At 37.3% G+C, this 18,772-nt stretch overlaps 1 protein-coding gene and 1 long non-coding RNA gene across 2 annotated transcripts in view; one reads left to right on the top strand and one right to left on the bottom strand.

The window, feature by feature from the left end:
- LOC134742023 (uncharacterized) overlaps nt 1-18,772 on the top strand; it is a 213,793-nt gene that overhangs the window by 49,666 nt on the left and 145,355 nt on the right. The gene's annotated exons all lie outside the window — the stretch shown is intronic.
- LOC134742293 (luciferin sulfotransferase-like) lies at nt 688-7,267 on the bottom strand. Its single transcript, XM_063675344.1, has 6 exons — nt 7,195-7,267; nt 6,340-6,439; nt 4,761-5,041; nt 2,673-2,767; nt 1,519-1,696; nt 688-813 (listed from the first exon to the last, which is right to left on the bottom strand). Exons 1-6 carry the CDS (start codon nt 7,241-7,243, stop codon nt 698-700), a joined length of 819 nt encoding a protein of 272 aa, XP_063531414.1. The 5' UTR covers nt 7,244-7,267; the 3' UTR covers nt 688-697.

Genomic DNA, 18,772 nt, shown 5'->3' with positions numbered 1-18,772 from the left:
GAGTTCGGCTAATTATTTTATTCAGTGTGCCGTCTGCACTTGGTGTTTTTTTTGCGTAGAGAAATTTTCTCTGTCATCTCATTTATAGGTAAACTAGTGGCTCTATGAACTACAGTAAACCTCGCGATAAGCTTCATAAATTGTCTTCTCTCTTTCTCTTCGACCTAGCGTTTTCCGGGCCTAACGCCAGGGTCCGCTTTCCTACTCAATCTTCTGGTGTTTAACGTTTAGTATTTTAAAAGAACTTAGGTTTTGTTACTTCTTAGTCCTTCCCAGGACAATCCAAGCGATTTTAACTTCTGGGGTCCATTAGCGGTTTCCACTACAAGCATCGCTTTAACGGGCGCAATTTTTGATTTGCTACTACGAAAATAACGGGCGCAAGTTCAGATCCGCTACTACGTAAATCATCTATAGGTACCTACCTAGTCATTGAGTTATTATTACTCCATATTGTAGGATATATCCTATATGGGGCATTTTCTATGAAAAGGGACCTTATTGTCGATGGCGCTTACGCCGCACAGCGTCGCGCGGCATTGTATTTATATCGAAGCATCGTTAATAATGGCGTAGGCGCCATCGACAATAAGGTCCCTTTTTATAGAAAATACCACATATATTCAGTAAAAATCCAACAAATACAGGACAAACTTAATTTTATTTGACAGGCAATCTTACAGATCTGTGCTATCAACTAGGAGGTATAGTCAGGAAAGCGCAGGTCAGAGCCTGCGAGGTTCTCGCGCATCCAGCGCTGCGCCTGCGCCGCCATCTCCTCGTCAAACTGCTCGCGCCATGCGCCCGATTTACCTGAAATAAAATTAAATTTTACCTCTCTACCCTCAGCCCTCACACCGGTGTTGCTCTTGGGCTATCCTAAATATGGCTTTTTGTGGGGCCCATCTTGAGGGAGCGAGTCACCATCTTTCGGAAATAAAATTGCCATCGCTTTCACCCGACAGCCTAGTTCATTTTAGATTCCATCAACTCCCAATAGTTCTTACACCCGTGTTGCGCCTTTGCGTGCGTCCCATGATGTAAAAGAATAATTTAAATAATACCTTATTAAGTTACCTATAGAAACAGAAAAGTCAACAGGATTCATTAGTGTAATGAAACGGGCAAGGGCAGCATCTTCTCGGTGTACCCCTTACGTTTATCAGTGTCAAAAGGGCTTCTCCGTGTCAGCATCGTCTCCGCGCACGCCTCCCAAATGACCGTAACACCATTGTTCCGTGATGGGAAGGGAAAGAAATATTATACTTTAAGTATTAAACTCCCTTGTGTTTCATGTTTCGGATCCTTCGGGAATCCTTCCTCAGGCACGAGTGTCCACGGCGTTTGTAGTCCGTGCACTGCCCGCGCCGCCCGCCTCGTCGCTCGTAGCGCGCGCGCTGATGGAGCGGTGGCGGGGGGCGCGGGGCAGTCCGCAGCTGGAGTCGTCAAGTCGTACTGACCTAAATATTTTGAAATATGTCTCACGATAGTTTAATTTCGTTTAATAATGAATGTTACCTTTTCTAATAAAACCCTCGGCATCGGGGTTTCCACTCTTAGCTATCCACGTCGGGTTCACAGACTTGTTGTTCTTGAAGTTCTCAAAACTCAAGTGCTCACTTAGTTTGACGATTTGTTCATCCGTTAGCTTCTTGTCAAGGAAATCTGCTAGCCGTTTGATATATAAGGGTACATCCTGAAACAAGTACGCATACGCAACCATAAAGCTAGTTAAGATGCATACACATATTTTAGCAAACTCGTTCGCGTCTTTCCTGTAGACATCGCAAATTTAAGGGAACCTAAAGCAAATTTTTACGCGGCACCTTTACAGGCGGGATAATTTTTAGGGTTCCGTACTCAAAGAGTAAAAACGGGACCCTATTACTAAGACTCCGCTGTCCGTCTGTCCGTCTGTCCGTCCGTCTGTCCGTCTGTCACCAGGGTGTATCTCATGAACCGTGATAGCTAGACAGTTGAAATTTTCACAGATGATGTATTTCTGTTGCCGCTATAACAACAAATACTAAAAATAGAATAATATAAATATTTAAATGGGGCTCCCATACAACAAACGTGATTTTTTTGCTGTTTTTTTCCGTAATGGTACGGAACCCTTCGTGCGCGAGTCCGACTCGCACTTGGCCGGTTTTTTTCAGTAATTGAGACTCAAATAAGAAAAACGGGATATCTATGTACCAGAGTCGTTAAGTTTGATTATATTATCCACAGAAGTGACCTTTTTCTAAAATGTGTTTGACCCAGTAGGTTCAGAAAACAGAGTTTTAAAAAAGTCTTAGCGCATTTTAGGGTTCCGTACCCAAAGGGTAAAAACGGGACCCTATTACTAAGACTCCGCTGTCTGTCTGCATGTCTGTCCGTCTGTCACCAGGCTGTATCTCACGAACCGTGATGGCTAGACAGTTAAAATTTTCACCATTGATGTATTTCTGTTGCCGCTATAACAACAAATACTAAAAACAGAATAAAATAAATATTTAAGTGGGGCTCCCAACAACAAACGTGACTATTTTGCCGTTTTTGCGTAATGGTACGGAACCCGTCGTGCGTGAGCCCGACTCACACTAGCATTAGAATTTAGACTGTTAGCTTTAATTATGTTTTAAGCATTTTTAATAAATAAAAAAGGATACCATATAGGCATATATCACCTTTAACATGTCTTCGTAGAATATGAACATCATATTTGGATGATGACGGAGCTCCCACGCTTCTTTTACATGGGGCAACAATGGGGAAAATAGAGCTGTAAACAATTATTTAATAGTTATTTACGATACAGGTGCGGAAAGTAACAAAATCGCAACGAGTGGCGATAATTTAAAACACGACCGAAGGGAGAAATCATATATTAATTGATAATTTGCAATTTACTTACATAATGTGAAGAATGTCTGAGCAGGCTGAGCAAAGTTTTAAGGGTCCCCGGCAAGCTCGGTTCTCCATACAAACGTAGTTACGCTCTCATTTTAAAACGAGTAGCTAGTTTGCTCTTAACCTTTGTACTTACAATTGCATAAGGTGTATATATCAGTAATTAGTTTATGTAGCTTCAGATATCATAGTTAAGAAAATACAGCGAAATTAAGTTTTTCATACAAAATTAGTTTTTTCTCTATTTCATTTGTTTTATAATCTGGAGCTATATAAACTAATTACAGACCTAGATATACCTCATATCACTGTACCTATACGTGCAAAGTTTCGTTACAATCCAACACGTAGTTTTAAAATAAGAACAGGACTCCGTTTGTATGGGAAGGTGCAATTCGGCCGAGCTTGCCGGGGACTTAAGAAAACACTTAACTAATTATGAAAAAGTCGACTTATTATGAAGTCTTCCTCTTTTTCATACGATAGTTCATTGTGCAACAAGGGGGGTAAATGAAATATTATAAACGAGGTCTTTAGATTGTCTTTAGATCTTTAGATTAAAAACTCGAGTTCGCACCATTCTTACCCTCTGGGTTACACAGAATGCTTTAAATCAAACTTACGAAAAAAATACTAAATTTTAAGTGAAACTTTTCTTCCGTCATATTGTAATTTTTTGGCAGGTTAGGCATCGAAGGCACGGACCCATACGGCATTCAGCCACAATTGAAAATTGTGTAAAAATATTTTAAACCGCTATTAAATTAATTAAATGCAATATTTTTTATCATAAACAATAGTACATTGTGCAACTATAAGTCAAATTTTGCAAACGAGGTCTATAGATTCACGACAGCCGGCCGTAGGAGAAAATATTCTTATACACGGTGACATTTTAGACATTCGTCCGCCGTATTGACATTTTAATTAACAGGTTAGGCATCGAAGGCAACTAAGTAAAAGTAGAAAACCGGCCAAGTGGGAGTCGGACTCGCGTTCCAAGGGTTCCATATATTACACAATTTAAACAATGTATTTTTATGTAACCGGCCAGCGTGTATGAGGAATGTTATGAAAGTGAAGGAAGCGAAAGACGTATGTCAGGATCGTAGCAAGTGGAAATCCGTGGTCTCTGCCTACCCCTCCGGGAAATAAGCGTGATTATATGTATGGATGTATGTATTTTTATGTGAAACGTGAGTGAAATGTCTTTAAAAAACCCGTAGGGGTCGGATCAAAAACTAAGTAACTAAGTCCGACTCACGCTTGACTTTCTAATAGGTTTTCGTGTAATCTATAGGTTTTTTTTTTTTTTTTTCAAAATTTTAGATCCAGTAGTTTCGGAGATAAAGGGGGTGGAATGGTCATTTTTTGTCTATTTTCTTGAATAACTTCTAAATTATTTATCCTAAAATTATAAAAAAATATATATTTGAGATTCTCACCATGAGCTCTTTCATATGATATATAACTAGATACTCGTATAGTTTGAAATGTCATGCAAAATAGGCGCCAGTCGTCGAGTTGCGGAAAATCGCCCGAACTACAATACAATACAATATAGTTTGAAAAACTTTATTTTTTAATTTTCTTATTTACCCCCTAAAAGTGGCCCCATGTTTAAAATTAATTTATTTACGTTACATGTCCATTTTTGGGTCACAAACTTACATATGTATACCAAATTTCAACTTAATTGGTCCAGTAGTTTCGGAGAAAATAGGCTGTGACAGACGGACAGACAGACAGACATGAGGAAACAACTATAAAAGGTACCTACATGAATTACTTTGTCACTTGTGGATAAAATTCAACTTTCTCAACCTTTTTATGAATAAATAGAGCGTTATACAAGATTAACTTACCCAAATCATTGAAGAAAAGATTGCAATAACTTTTCAAGTCTCCAGAATAGTGCCTCAGCTTTTTTACGAACTGGTAATTAGATATAGCTACATCCCTCGGGTCTCGGGCTATGTACACTACTTTAGTGGTGTCCAGTAGATTTGCGGGCAAAAGCGAGAAGGGTGCGTGGGTTTTTATAAACCGAGGCGAAGGCGCTGCGTGTACAGCCGTGTGAGTGTAAATGGGTTCAGTAACTACTTCTTTCTGCCTTGATTGTATGAAATTAACTGTCATTACTCCTCTGAAATAAACATAAATATAAATAGGGATCAAAATCACCTTGAAGAGGCCGCATATTTTTTGCATGTTTTTATAACTTTTTTCGGAATATTACATAAAATTTTGCAAAACAGAGAGCAAATTACGGTAAATTATATTGTAAGTAATTCAGCATTAAATACGCTTTCAACTTATATATGAATAATAACGGATCTGTACCTATAACTATTTTTTTAAAAGTCAAAACCTTTGTGACAGAACTTATGACCTGACTAAGTAAAGTTTTATGAATAAGTGCGTTTTCACAGTGTTCGATCCGATATCGAATAGAAATACATATAATGTATAACATATGTTTTTTCTGGATTTCTTTATTCATTTAAGACTATATAACTAAATAACTAAAATAACGCGAAAATTGCTGTGAGTGGTGTTTTGCAGTCGAGAACTTTTTGGTGCTGGAAGGCATGGTTAAGCGTATCACTTTCTTCAAGCTATTAAGGATAACTCATCACTGGGCCGTGTCCGGGCCGGAGCTTCCGGCGCTTCGTTTTCTATGGAAAGCATCACGTGATCACCTGTCATGTCATACAAAAGTAAGCGCCGGAAGCTCCGGCCCGGACACGGCCCGGTCTAACGTGAGTCATCCTTTAAGGCTAGTCACCGTCTGCCGGAAATAAGATTGTAGGTATACCATTTTATTACGCAGGCTTTATATCCCATAGTCCGCCGCTTTCATCAATAACCTTTATTCATTTTAGATTCCATCAACTCTGAATAGTCCTTACACCCTGGCGGGTGCTGCCGCTGCTTGCGTCCCATGATACGAGCAAAGGCAGCATCCGCTCGGTGTACGGTGTACCCCTTACATTTCATTAAAGTGTCAAATGGTTGCCCTCTACATGTTGTCTTCGGCTCCGTGCACGCCTCCCAAAGGCCACCATTGTCCCGTAATAGGAAAGACATTTTAATTAAATTTGAAAATGTAGAGCAAAGTAGGTAGGAAATGATGGTAACTACGTTTTTTTAACTAATGGGGTAATCAGCATGTCTTCTTCTTTCTCCGTGCCTCTTCCCATTTCATTTGGGTTCGGCTCTCTGAATAGGTTTCCGCCATTTGGCTCTAACAAAGTAGGTTGCTGGTATTTTTAGCGACTATTTCTCTAGGTTTCTCCATCAGGTGGCTTTTGGGCGTCCTGCTGGTGGTTTGCCTATGTCAATTTCAAGAGCAATTTTTGGCGGGTGTTCTTTTTCTCGACGCATTACATGGGATGCAGACGATGCAATGGGGTAATCAGCATGTTTAGGCAAAGTACTTACTCGAGAAACATATATCGTGTCATCAAAGGGATTTTCGAGGCCGTATCGAAATCGCATTCATTCGCGACTTGCCAGACCAACTCTTGTGTAAACGTTGTTCCTATTAATAACAGATGTACTTTTATTCACTTAAATGATACTGTTGAAATTGTAGATACTTACGGGCCAATTCGAACAAGGATCTAGATATCCACTAGATATGAAACAGAAACGATAACGAGATATTTAAGAAAGTCATGTCAAATTTAACATTTCCGCGATTCCGGATGTCCTCTTGAATGATTCTTTAAGATTTGCTTAAGATTTTACTTAGACATCCAATGGATATCCCAAAACATCACAATAATTGTATAGCGTGAAATGACAATGACAACTGCAAAAGATAACTAATTGAGAACTAAACTATAACGTATCTATTAGATCTCGTACTTTTCTCGTATCTAGTAATTATCACGTTGTTCGAATTGACCGGTTAGATAATAATAAGCATTAATTATTGTTCGGTTTTCGATCCGTACAACTAACGTGAAAACCAGATTTTAGTGTAAACGTAAATTTCCTAGTAAAAACTAGGTCTTTCTAAACATAGGCTGCGTTAGGGTGCGTAGGCTGGTCTTTCGAAACGCCTGGGTGAAAACTATTGCCTTAAGCTGTTTGGGCTTTGGTAAAAACAAATTTTAACTTGTACTAATTTTATAATCAGTAAAAAATAAAAATAAAAAGTAATTGTCTGGTTTTATGAAACCACGTAAAATTATTGTAAGGTTTTTTTTGTTATTACGGAATCAAACCACTTATAAATAATAATCTCAATACATTCTATAGGTATATTGTGGACGCTTTCTTGGACATTACCAGACCGAGGAAACCCAGTCACCCATACATCGTCTGGTCGAACAGCCATATTCAAGGTGTTGTCCGCATGCTCTTTGTAAACTATGGGAAAAATATAATCGGTACCACTGGAAGGGCCGCGAAAACGGCATCCTGCAAAAAAATACTCGTTATTTCTACAACATTTCGATAATTTAGGATGAAAAATTATTCCTATCTGTTGCCACCAGTCTTTAGCATTCATTTATTTCTTGCTTCTATGGTACATTTTTAGGTAGTAGTTAGACATTTCTTATGGTATCACATGGACCCTGAATAGGGTGTAGCAAATACAAATAATTTAACTTATAACTAACATATAACAAGTGCATAATAATTTCAAATTGTTACATTTATAACCAATTATCTGCCTCTGTTTTAGGACTAAGTAGATGGATACACACACGCGTAATATTCTCCGTAAATATTTAATTATTCAATTAATTGAATGGTAATATCATGAAAGATTTAACATGAAAAAGATTAATTAATCATTTTATCTGGAAGAAATCGTAAAAAACAGTGATTGGTGACGTGGACTAGTTATTTTTTTTCTACTGTAATATATTCAATACGTCTCACCTGGAAAAAATCCGGTCAACAGTCCTTGACTTGCGGAATCCAGCTCTTGAATTTTCACTTTATTTTCCATTTTATCTGCGTTATAATACAGAATAAAATTAGTCTTTACTTGACCAATTCACTACATTACTTCAATACGAACCTAATTATGTATCAATAGCATAGTTGGTTTTCTTTTCTTGACAGTTTATTCTTTCATTTATATAAATTTATGTTGCCGTAAATACCTATAATTTACTACGTGTCATCCAAATAGTCACACGCCCGCGCAGCATGGTTGGGTATGGTATCACTAAGTCCGTCAGTTTCGCACTCACATACTTGTTAGAACGTGACAGGCATGGTGATAAGCGTACCGTGCTACGACGCCTGAATATTACTGAATAGTTGGGATCTTACTTATAGGTAGGTGGTTTTACTGTACCGAATTGTCCTGTTTTTGTACCAATTATGTTCCTACTAAAACTATAGACTCATCAGACAAATTGGTATAATCGAACAGTGATTTTAGTATCAAGGATATAACAGTAATATTAGTAACAAGGATTGGTTCTCACTTACTTATTTTTTAATCTAAACTGATGAAATAAAGTTATCAGACTGCACACAATTGTTAGTTGACAATGTTAGACTAATGACCTAGTAATAAGTAACATTGTAATATATTTGCACCATTATATTTAATGTCTTCTTATCGTTCGACAACAACGAATTATCTACCTATTTAATTATCCTAGAAATTTTCCTAGCAACAAGGCAACGCTAGTGACTTCTTTCCGATATTTAGTTTATCGATATCTTATATTATCGATATATTATAACTGTCATAATAATTATTTAAATAACAGAGACTATGAGGACGCCTAAAACCCCTCACTACCTATCTCTAAAATAAACGACCTATTTTGTTTTTTATATTGTATTGTCAAAGTTGAAACGTTTTAATTCACTGTTATTTACCTACGTTCTTGTACTAATATAATCTTTATTGTTTTTGCTCAAAAAGCACCTTACTTCCACTACATTGACCTACTAACACAAAATACCTAAGATACAAGTATTAAGTTTCATAAAAAAACCAAAATACACATATAGGTACCTAGATTCAGATTCATTCATTTTTATTTGCAAAACAGGGTTAGTTACTGGTCTTAAAGTTAGGTTAGTAATTGTACCACCTTGATCCGCTATCTCAACAGCATGCAGATTTTAAAATTATTTTTAAAACTACAACATTCATATGTTTACAAAATACATTAATTACCTAAGTATTGTTTATACATTTATACACAATACATCTAACCTACTACCTACCGATATTGTCTTACAACTCACCATCGTCAATAAAACCATCATATTATTGGTTTTCTTAAATAACTCTCGAAGTAAACTATCATTTTGGAACTTTGAAAAAAAAAACCACTTTAACTAACAAAATTTTCAACTTCCACTGATGTAATGGGTGCATAGCGGCAATATGGAAAATGATTAACGTTGAAGGGGTACTTACTTATCGATAACAGGATTGTCGATATTTTTATTTTGTCAAGCACTAACAACTAACAACATGGCAACAACAACAGCATTAGATATTTTTGATATAAATATTATTTCAATTTGATTAGATATTATGAAATAAAACTATGAAATCTGATTATATCGCGTATAAAATATATGTCATGGATAAAGCCAATCACACAATAAAGTTTGATAAGCCTCTGGTTCTTGCCAAGGAAAAGCGATACATACCCAGAATACTGCGCGAGGCCATTAAGATTAAGAAATATCCAAACTTTAATAGGGAAGATGGCTTTTCTCTACCACCAGCTTGGGATCCGGTAGCCATCTGATAAAGAAACAAGCGAGACAACTGTGAGACCTTTGTGTCGGATGATGTTGGACATTCTGAGTATAATATGTTTTGAAAAGATGTGTCCCGCCGAGTTTCTTGCCAGTCCCATATTTTGTTATTCATTGTAACAAAATATTCAATGCATGTTGTTGTTGTTGGGATACCCTCCTACAATTTAGGGAGGAATTAAATCTTCTCGGGTCAGAGGTGTAGGGTTAGAGCCGGCGTAGCTTTATCGCATATCCCTTCAAGTGACGCCAGCGAAAACGCGAAAAGTAGTCAAGTAGCGCCGCGGATTTGCGCAAAAGCAGTCACGTGGCGGGGCCCCGATGGGTGGTCAGTGCAGATAAAGATAATTTTACAAAATCGTCTATTTAAGCTTTTCTATGTTTGAAAGCATATATTAAATCACATATCGTTAGAATCAGCGTTTAATAGGCTATTTGAATTTAGCAATTAAATTATTATAATGTTTATACATTTGGCCAGACCTAATCAACCTCAGGAAGAATGGACTAAAACGGTATGTAATATATTTTCTTTAAAAAAATACATTTTTACTTTTATAACTTTCTTAATAAATAAATTCGCTTAAAATTATTCTTGTTTATAATAATTATAAGTGCGCAATATAAAAACGGGTGGTTTGCTTTCCTCTTTTACTTCTCTTTCCGAATCTTGTTTTATTTGACGTGTCTTCATGCTATTATGGCGCCACCTATTTATCGGCTTTTCACGGACAGTTTTTTATACACATAGAGTGTTCTCCTTCTTGCCTCTACCCTCCATAATAATTTTTTAACGGCTCCTGACTCCTCCATGGCTTTCCAAACACATTGAATATTTCCTATCCCTCTGTCTCTATAGCGTTATACCGGATGTATTTTCAGCCAGGTACATACTTAGTTACTAAAGAGGCCCACTTATTATCAGTCCGCCGGACGATATCAGCCTGACAGTTAGAACAAAAATTTGACAGTTCCGAACAACTGACAGGCCGATATCGTCCGGCGGACTGGTAATCAATCCCTTAACATGGTCTGGCCGGTGATAGTACGAGTAAAAGCATGCACTGAAAGAAATTATAGCATAACAGTAACAATAGTAGATTGTACAACAAAGGCACAAAGCGATATATTTTTATACGAGGCAATTTAAATAGGCGTTTGTGCCTGAGTTATACACACTGCTTTTCACTTCGATTGTGAGTAAAATAAAACAATGGCAAACAAATAAAATAACAATCGTAAAACAGCAACAAATTGCAAAGCCGCAACAAGAGCTTCCCGTCAATATTCTTTTTTTTCTTTTTTTTTTTTAATTTTTATCACGTGATATTTACCTTAAGCCCACTGCACACTCGTGTGCGAATCGCGGCACGAAGCCGCGAACGCGAGTGTGGTGTCGATTTCGCTGATTAGCGAACTGTCCACACTCGCATTCGTGGCTTCGCGCCGCAATTCGTGTGGAGGGAGTTTTAAGTCTTTATTCAAACTGCCAAATTATAACTACATTTTGTAGTTTATTTCTATAATAACTATGCTGTATTGTAAGATTTTAATGATTTAGTAATATATAAAACACGGATTATTAAAAAAACGGGCCAAATTAAGTGGAATAACAATATTAACCGATAATGTTTGATGTGTTGGTTCTGACAGAATGTAGGTTACAGGATACCTTATCGATAGACCAAATACCAGGATATTCTTCTTATTGCACCAAAAATAATATAAATCAGAATGGTGGGGTTGTGGTATATGTCAGGGATCACTGGAATGTGGACGTATCAGAACCCCGTTTCAACGAAGCATGCTGCCTCATGGTAGATATTCCGAATCAGGTCACAATTCTTGGTTGTTACAGGTCCCCGTCTTTCAAAAACACCACAAACTTTCTCGATGACCTTGATATCACACTGAACATGCTCGGCCAAGCGAAGCAATTAATCATAGCAGGCGACATTAACATAGACATCCTCGCTAACACAAATCGAGCCAATGTGTCTGAATACCTATCACTTCTTGCTGAACATGGACTTGCACCAGCAATCACCTTACCTACCCGGGAAGGGGCTTGCCTGGATCACATTTTTATTAGAAGTAATCGCCTAGTGACGGGCTTGGTGTGCGAGTTCAGTGTGACGGATCACAAGGCCTCCGCCATTGAGATCGCTTACCACTCGCTGTCTTATCCAAAGCGTAATAGAACCAAAACTACTATTAATTTCGAAGGTGTCGCTTTACAGTTGTCATCAACTAACTGGTATGGAATCCTAGCTGAACCTGATGTAAACACTGTAACTGAAGCCTTTATGACTATAATTAGGAGTACGATAGCTGCAAATTCGAAACAAACAAAGATCCCCCGGTCCAGATTCACTCTGAAGCCATGGATGACACCCGGACTCCTGCGTTGTGCCAGACATCGTGACAGATTGCATTTAAGGTCGAAACAGTTTCCAAATGACGCCGTACTGCAGTTAACCTACAATCGATATAAAAACTTCTGTAATAATCTGTTGAAAAAACTCAAAGAACAGTATAAGAAACAAGAACTGGCTGCCAATAACCATAACACAAAGAAACTGTGGAATGCCATTAAAAATATATGTAATATAAGTAAGAAAAAATCTCAACCCACAGAACTTATTTCAACGACTAATCCTGTAGACTCTCTTAACAATTGCAACAGATTTTTTACATCCGTGGGCCAAGAGTTGGCTGGCAGCATTATATCAAACTCTGGTGAGTCGGAGGAAATGCTTGCCAGTAAACTCCAGCTGCAGCTGGGTCATAGCTTCTTTATGCAGCCAACGGATCAAAAGGAAATTGAAAGCATAATATTACAACTAAAAGATGACAGTGCACCTGGGCCGGACGGGATCAGTAACAAGCTCCTAAAGTGTATTAGAAATGCTATCATTGAACCTTTATCCCACATCTATAATCTTAGCCTCAGCTTGGGCTGTTTTCCGGATCTGTGGAAAATTGCTTCGGTTACTCCCATACATAAAGCAGGACCAAAAGATATTCCCGGCAACTATAGGCCCATATTTTTGCTCAGCACCTTTTCAAAAATTTTAGAAAAGCTTGTTAACAGGCGATTAGTGAAATACTTAGATAACTTTGATCTCTTATCTGACCGACAATTCGGGTTTAGGAGGAACCGTTCCACGGAAGATGCCACTTTAGTTCTTACAAACCTCATATCGTCGTATTTGGATAAAAAATTAAAATGTATTGGGGTCTTTTTAGACCTAGCTAAAGCCTTCGATACGGTGACCTCTACGATTCTGCGCCGGAAACTACATAATATAGGCATACGAGGAGTGCCACTGGCCTGGTTCACAAGTTACCTATCTGGGAGAAGGCAGTTCGTTAAAGTGGGTTCTTTTAACAGTGACTATGAGCACATTGGGTTCGGGGTTCCTCAGGGTAGCATTCTCGGCCCGACACTTTTTACAATCTATATTAACGATATTCTTAATCTTAAAATCCCAAATTCTGAGATTATATGTTACGCTGATGACACCGTCATACTGTTCAACGATACTAATTGGGAGAATTTAGTTGCTGTCACTGAAAGAGGTATGCAAATGGCATCGCACTGGTTTCGTGCCAACCTTCTGACCATTAACAGTGACAAAACTAAATTTTTATGTTTTCATAAAACTGCCTTGACAAAACCATCTTTCGAGCCCACCATAAAGATTCACTCATGTACTGAGTTTCCGGATAATCTCTGTAACTGTAACTGTGATAGTATCCAGCGCGCTGACATTATAAAATACCTTGGCCTGTATGTAGATGAAAACTTAAATTTTAAACATCACATTCACAAACTCTCTGGTAGAATTAGAAAATCTATTTATATATTTAAGAAACTTCGTCATTCTGCAGATGAATCTTTGCTGAAACTGGTCTACGTCGCACTGTGCCAGTCAATAATCTGTTACTGCATTGCAGTGTGGGGCAGTGCAGCAAAGACTACCATGTTAGAAATTGAAAGAGCGCAGCGTTCAGTCTTGAAAGTAATGTTCAAAAAACCTTTTCGTTTTCCAACTGCTGATCTCTTTGCTCAGGCTAAAGTTCTATCTGTTCGTCAACTGTTTATACACAAAATTTGCTTACAAACACATAAATCGTCTAAAGTATCAAAGGAGTATAATATATTATCACAAAAACGCGTCTTCAATTTACCCGTTCCAAGAGTAAATTCAGCTTTTGGCAAACGTTTTGGGGAACGCATCAGGGCGTCTACATACAATGCTATAAATAAACTATGTAACCTCAGGGATTGCACACAAATGGAAGCGAAAAACCTGCTTTTCAAACTGCTGCACTCACAAAATTATGCCGAGACAGAAGCCATAATTAACAAAATTTAGTTTCAATATTGTGTCTAGATTAAGCCTTAGTTTGTAGTTTTAATTGTAACAAAGTCTGATATTTAAATTATAATTGGTTCCCCGCGATACAGGCACTGCCTAGTGCGGAGACCCCTGGAATGTCTGTAACCTTTAGCTGAAAATAAATGATCTTTATTCTTTATTCTTATTCTTTAATGTTTCATTGTGTACTTTGGCAGTGATTTGATTGTCTTAGCCTTTAAAAAAATATTACTTTGTGCACTAGAGCATAAAAGTAGCATTTTGTGCAGCCTACATCTAGCACAAAGGAGAACTTTACGAGCATGATAAGTGAAAAATATTTTTTAATACAGTTGCTCAAAAAGTGCTACTTTTAGTAGTAGTAGTAGTAGTAGTAAACTTTTTATTGTACAAATATACATATTAAAAATCGTGGCTGTTTAGCGTGCGGAAAGTTGGTTTTCGCGAACTAACGCTTTTTACTTTTTAATTTTTACTTGTTCCAATTCATGACTACTTATTGATGAGTGTTGATATTAGTTTCCTTTAAACGTCGTAATCAACATAAAAACCTACTGTTAATGTAAGAATACGAAAAATATGCATATTTCACATTTGATTTACTTACCTCGTCATCATTATAAGTATTATAACACGTTTATTTTTTAATCTTGAAAAACCGTTCTTAATAAGATGTCTGAATGGAACGGAACGCCTGTCAAAGAAGAGGCGTATTTTCTTACTGCAAGAATGTTTTAAGTTTCCAAAGGCAACATTCGATATTATTTTTATAAATATACGATACACAAATAATCGTAAATAACGATATTTACTAAATTATTTAGGTAATAATAGTACAATGTTTTAATATTTACAATTGTTTCTATCTTATAGAACATGCATTTGAAAAAAAAAACTTTCATTGAAGTGGGTTCAATAATAATAACAAAATCTATTCTAGTCGAATAAAAGCTAGAAAAACACCTCTTCATAATGTCAATGATGTCAGTGTCACAGAATTAATAATATAAAAGTTTTGAATTCCATTCCTTACTTGTTGCTTTTCTTATTTTTTCGCAACTGTATTAAAAAACTTCGTTCGATACACGTGCGGATATGTCATTCTTCACTCGTCCCGAGTCTTGCCACTCGCCTGCGGCTCGTGGCAAGATATCTCGGTACCCATGAAATAATGACATAGTTTCCGCACTAGCATCTAAATGTACTATTGTTACTACTTATCCAACAATTGGGACTCGCGAACTATGTGTCACACTAACCAACAGGTCGGTTTGTTACAACGGAATCAGTTGTAAGTAAGATATTGATCAAAATGCATTTCCTTATAACTTAAGTTCAGTAACTTTCTGAATAACTCAACGAGTTCGGCTTATTATTTTATTCAGTGTGCCGTCTGCACTTGGTGTTTTTTTTGCGTGGAGAAATTTCTCATTTATAGGTAAACTAGTGGCTCTGTGAACTACAGTAAACCTCGCGATAAGCTTAATAAATAAAGCTTATAAAATATAAAATGTCTTCTCTCTTTCTCTCTCTCTTCGACCTTGCGTTTTCCCGGCCTAATAACGCCAGGGTCCGCTTTCCTACTCAATCTTCTGGTGTTTACGTTTAGTTTTTTAAAATAACTTAGGTTTTGTTACTTCTTAGTCCATCCCAGGACAATACAAGCGATTTGAACTTCTGGAGTCCATTAGCGGTTTCCACTACAAGCATCGCTTTGACGGGCGCACCGCGCAAGTTCTGATTTGCTACTACGAAAATAACGGGCGCAAGTTTAGATCCGCTACTACGAATCGTATATAGGTACCCACCTAGTCATGAAGTTATTATTACTACATATTGTAGAATATATTCAGTAAAACTCCAACAAATACAGCACAAACTTTATTATCAGTTACAATATAGTATTTTATACAATCGTGATATAATAGAGAGAGCTTTTCAGTCGAGTACAGTGTTTAAGCAACGAAGCTTGCTGAGTTGCTTAAGTTAAGGTACGAAATTGAAAAGTTTGATTATATCACTATTGTATACAATACTTTTTCTGCGAGACAAAAAAATAATACTTTCAACTGGTAGAATCATATACTTAGGTAAACAAACCAAAAGTATACAGCTAAGATACGCGAGCTGCCGCAGCCCGCGATATCTTCATAGCTTCATACTCGTGCGCGCCCCGGCCGCCGGGCCTGGCGCCCCCGGCGGGTTGGTCAACGACACCTCCTCGTAAATAATGAGGCCCTGGTACCTGCTCCTTGCTAAATTCAATTTTAAGACAGTTTTTTTCTCGATTTTTGCCACCGTAGCCTATGGAGACTAACAAGCAACGCTAAGCGGTTTTCGTAGGGTATGGATGTTGCTATATGAAGGGTGTCACATGCGCGTTTCTGACTTATGAAGCAATTGTTTCTACTACAACATAAAATAAAATGTTTTTGTTGGCCAACCAATCACAAAGCAGATGCGACGCAGCAGCGTGTTTAAGTAGGACACAGATTATACTCGACGAGTAGAAAAATAAACATTTAAATCACACATCGTAAGTATGTCCGCTAGCAACAATCTCCCGCAGATCCCTTGTTTTTCCTTTCCCGCCTACTTTTTTTAATTTTCTAGTTTGCCGCCATGGGCAACGACCCGCCAATTTTCGAACCTGCAGCCAACACTGATATTTGTTCTCAATTGTCGAGTCGTTCAAACATTATCAAATATTTTGAATATAGTTGGTCAGGCAAATCTTGTCAGTAGAAAAAGGCGCGAAATTCAAATTTTCTATGGGACGATAACCCTTCGTTCGAGCCTACATTTTTCAATTTGCCGCCTTTTTTCTATTGACAAGATTTGCTTGACCAACACATACATGAAACTAAACCAACATAAATGACACGCATACATGAAACTAAACCAACATAAATGTCCACACACACAATTTTAGAACCCTAAAACATATAGAAGACATACCAAACAATGAAATTGTCGCAATCGCAAGTCGCAACCTGTAGGCGGCGACCAAAACGTCGTAAGCGCCGTGAAATTCATACTCCGTTTTCTGAAACTACTGCACCTTAACAACTTTTTACTGTTTCGATCTTATTTGATACAACGTTAAAGATAAACTGAAATAAATAAAATAAAATAATGAAATATTTCATAGAAAATAATTTAATTTGTTCTTAGAGTAACCTTAAAGATCACCCACGCTGCTTGACGCATGCGAAGTGAAGTGAAGTGTGCGTGAAATGCGCGTCATGCACCAAGACGATCGTCTAGGTGTATCAAAACCATAACAAATGTTTTAATCGGAATCGGGTTCTAGGTGTCAACTCAGTGCGGAATATTCCAATTTTAGTAGTAATAAAACACTTTAGTAGTAGTAAAACACTTTGTACAAAAAATTAAACAAAACAAGAATAAACGCATCATTAATGCATAGGCAAACTTGTGACTAAAAAATCTTTTCCAATTAATTTTTGAACAATTGACCATATAAAGGAATAAATTCAGAAGACGCTAGTTCAATTTCAGCCGGGATTGGAAGATTTGCAGGTCTTGGTCACTTTTTATTTCAAAAGAAAGAGTTGAGGTTGTATTGTTATACTTACCTGTTTCTTTTTAAAACTGTTTTGAGAAGTCGGTTTTTTTTCTGTTAAATATTATCTTTTTCCAGCTTGACAGGAAAGTCGGAGCTGCGGGCTTAGCATGGTAGCGTGACAAGGCCGTGATAGGGCGAAATCGTGATAGTTATCCACATCTGACAGCGGTAGATGACAGAATGACAGCGGTAGATGACAGAATGACAGCGGTAGACGACAGAATGACAGCGGTAGATGACAGAATGACAGCGGTAGATGACAGAATGACAGCGGTAGATGACAGGAGCTTGACAGACGACAATTTGCATAACATAGTCGTTGCCGTCGGTGGATAATTTGACACATTGTCCCATTTTGACAGTTCAACTTCGTTAATTCTATCTACGTGCTTCTTAGGTGACGATAAGCCTTGTCGTGAAAGCAAAATTATTGAATAAACCAATTTTAAGGTATAAATTACGGGTAAATATCAGTTTTTCTATGATATTGAGTTATTAGTTACAATGTTCCGCTGTATATATATTGTCAATGTTTTCTTTGCAGGAAAGTCAAATTTTATTATTCCTACTCGCGGATGCTGTTAAAGAAAAAGAGCGTCTAAAAATCTCGTGCATAGCTTTATCAAGACACTCTTACAACCCGTCTGATATGCCAAACGAAGAATTTCGGGCATTTCGCATATTTACAGTTATGTGCCGAACTTAACGCCGAGCCTAAAAAGTCAAAACGGTGATGGATTACTAAAACACCTAAAGGTAAAGCTATAAAATTGCAGTGTTTCTCGTAAAGTTTACATGTCTGTCAAACAAACCTCTCGATAACAATGCTCCTAAACTCTTAAATACTACCTCACATTATAAATGTAAAAGTTAGTATGATAAGATATCTGTTGCACAATCTCTTACTTATGCTATTAACCTAGGTTAGGTTACATTACTAAGCTACTTTTTACCTCAACATTCAAATCCTAACCTAAGGGGGAAAATCTACTTGAAAAACTTACATCTAGGTAGATACTTTTTTGTTTTAGGTTCTAACAGGTGTAATAACACCTGCTAGCTGATGGCAACTAGTCCATTGGTCAGACTACTGTGAGCCAGTAGCTATTGAAGCAATTTGTAATAGCTGTAAATAGAAGGTAGG

This window comes from Cydia strobilella, chromosome 6 (genome assembly GCF_947568885.1).
Source record: "Cydia strobilella chromosome 6, ilCydStro3.1, whole genome shotgun sequence".
NCBI classification, from domain to species: Eukaryota; Metazoa; Arthropoda; class Insecta; order Lepidoptera; family Tortricidae; genus Cydia; species Cydia strobilella.
This window is presented reverse-complemented; position numbering and strand designations above follow the sequence as displayed.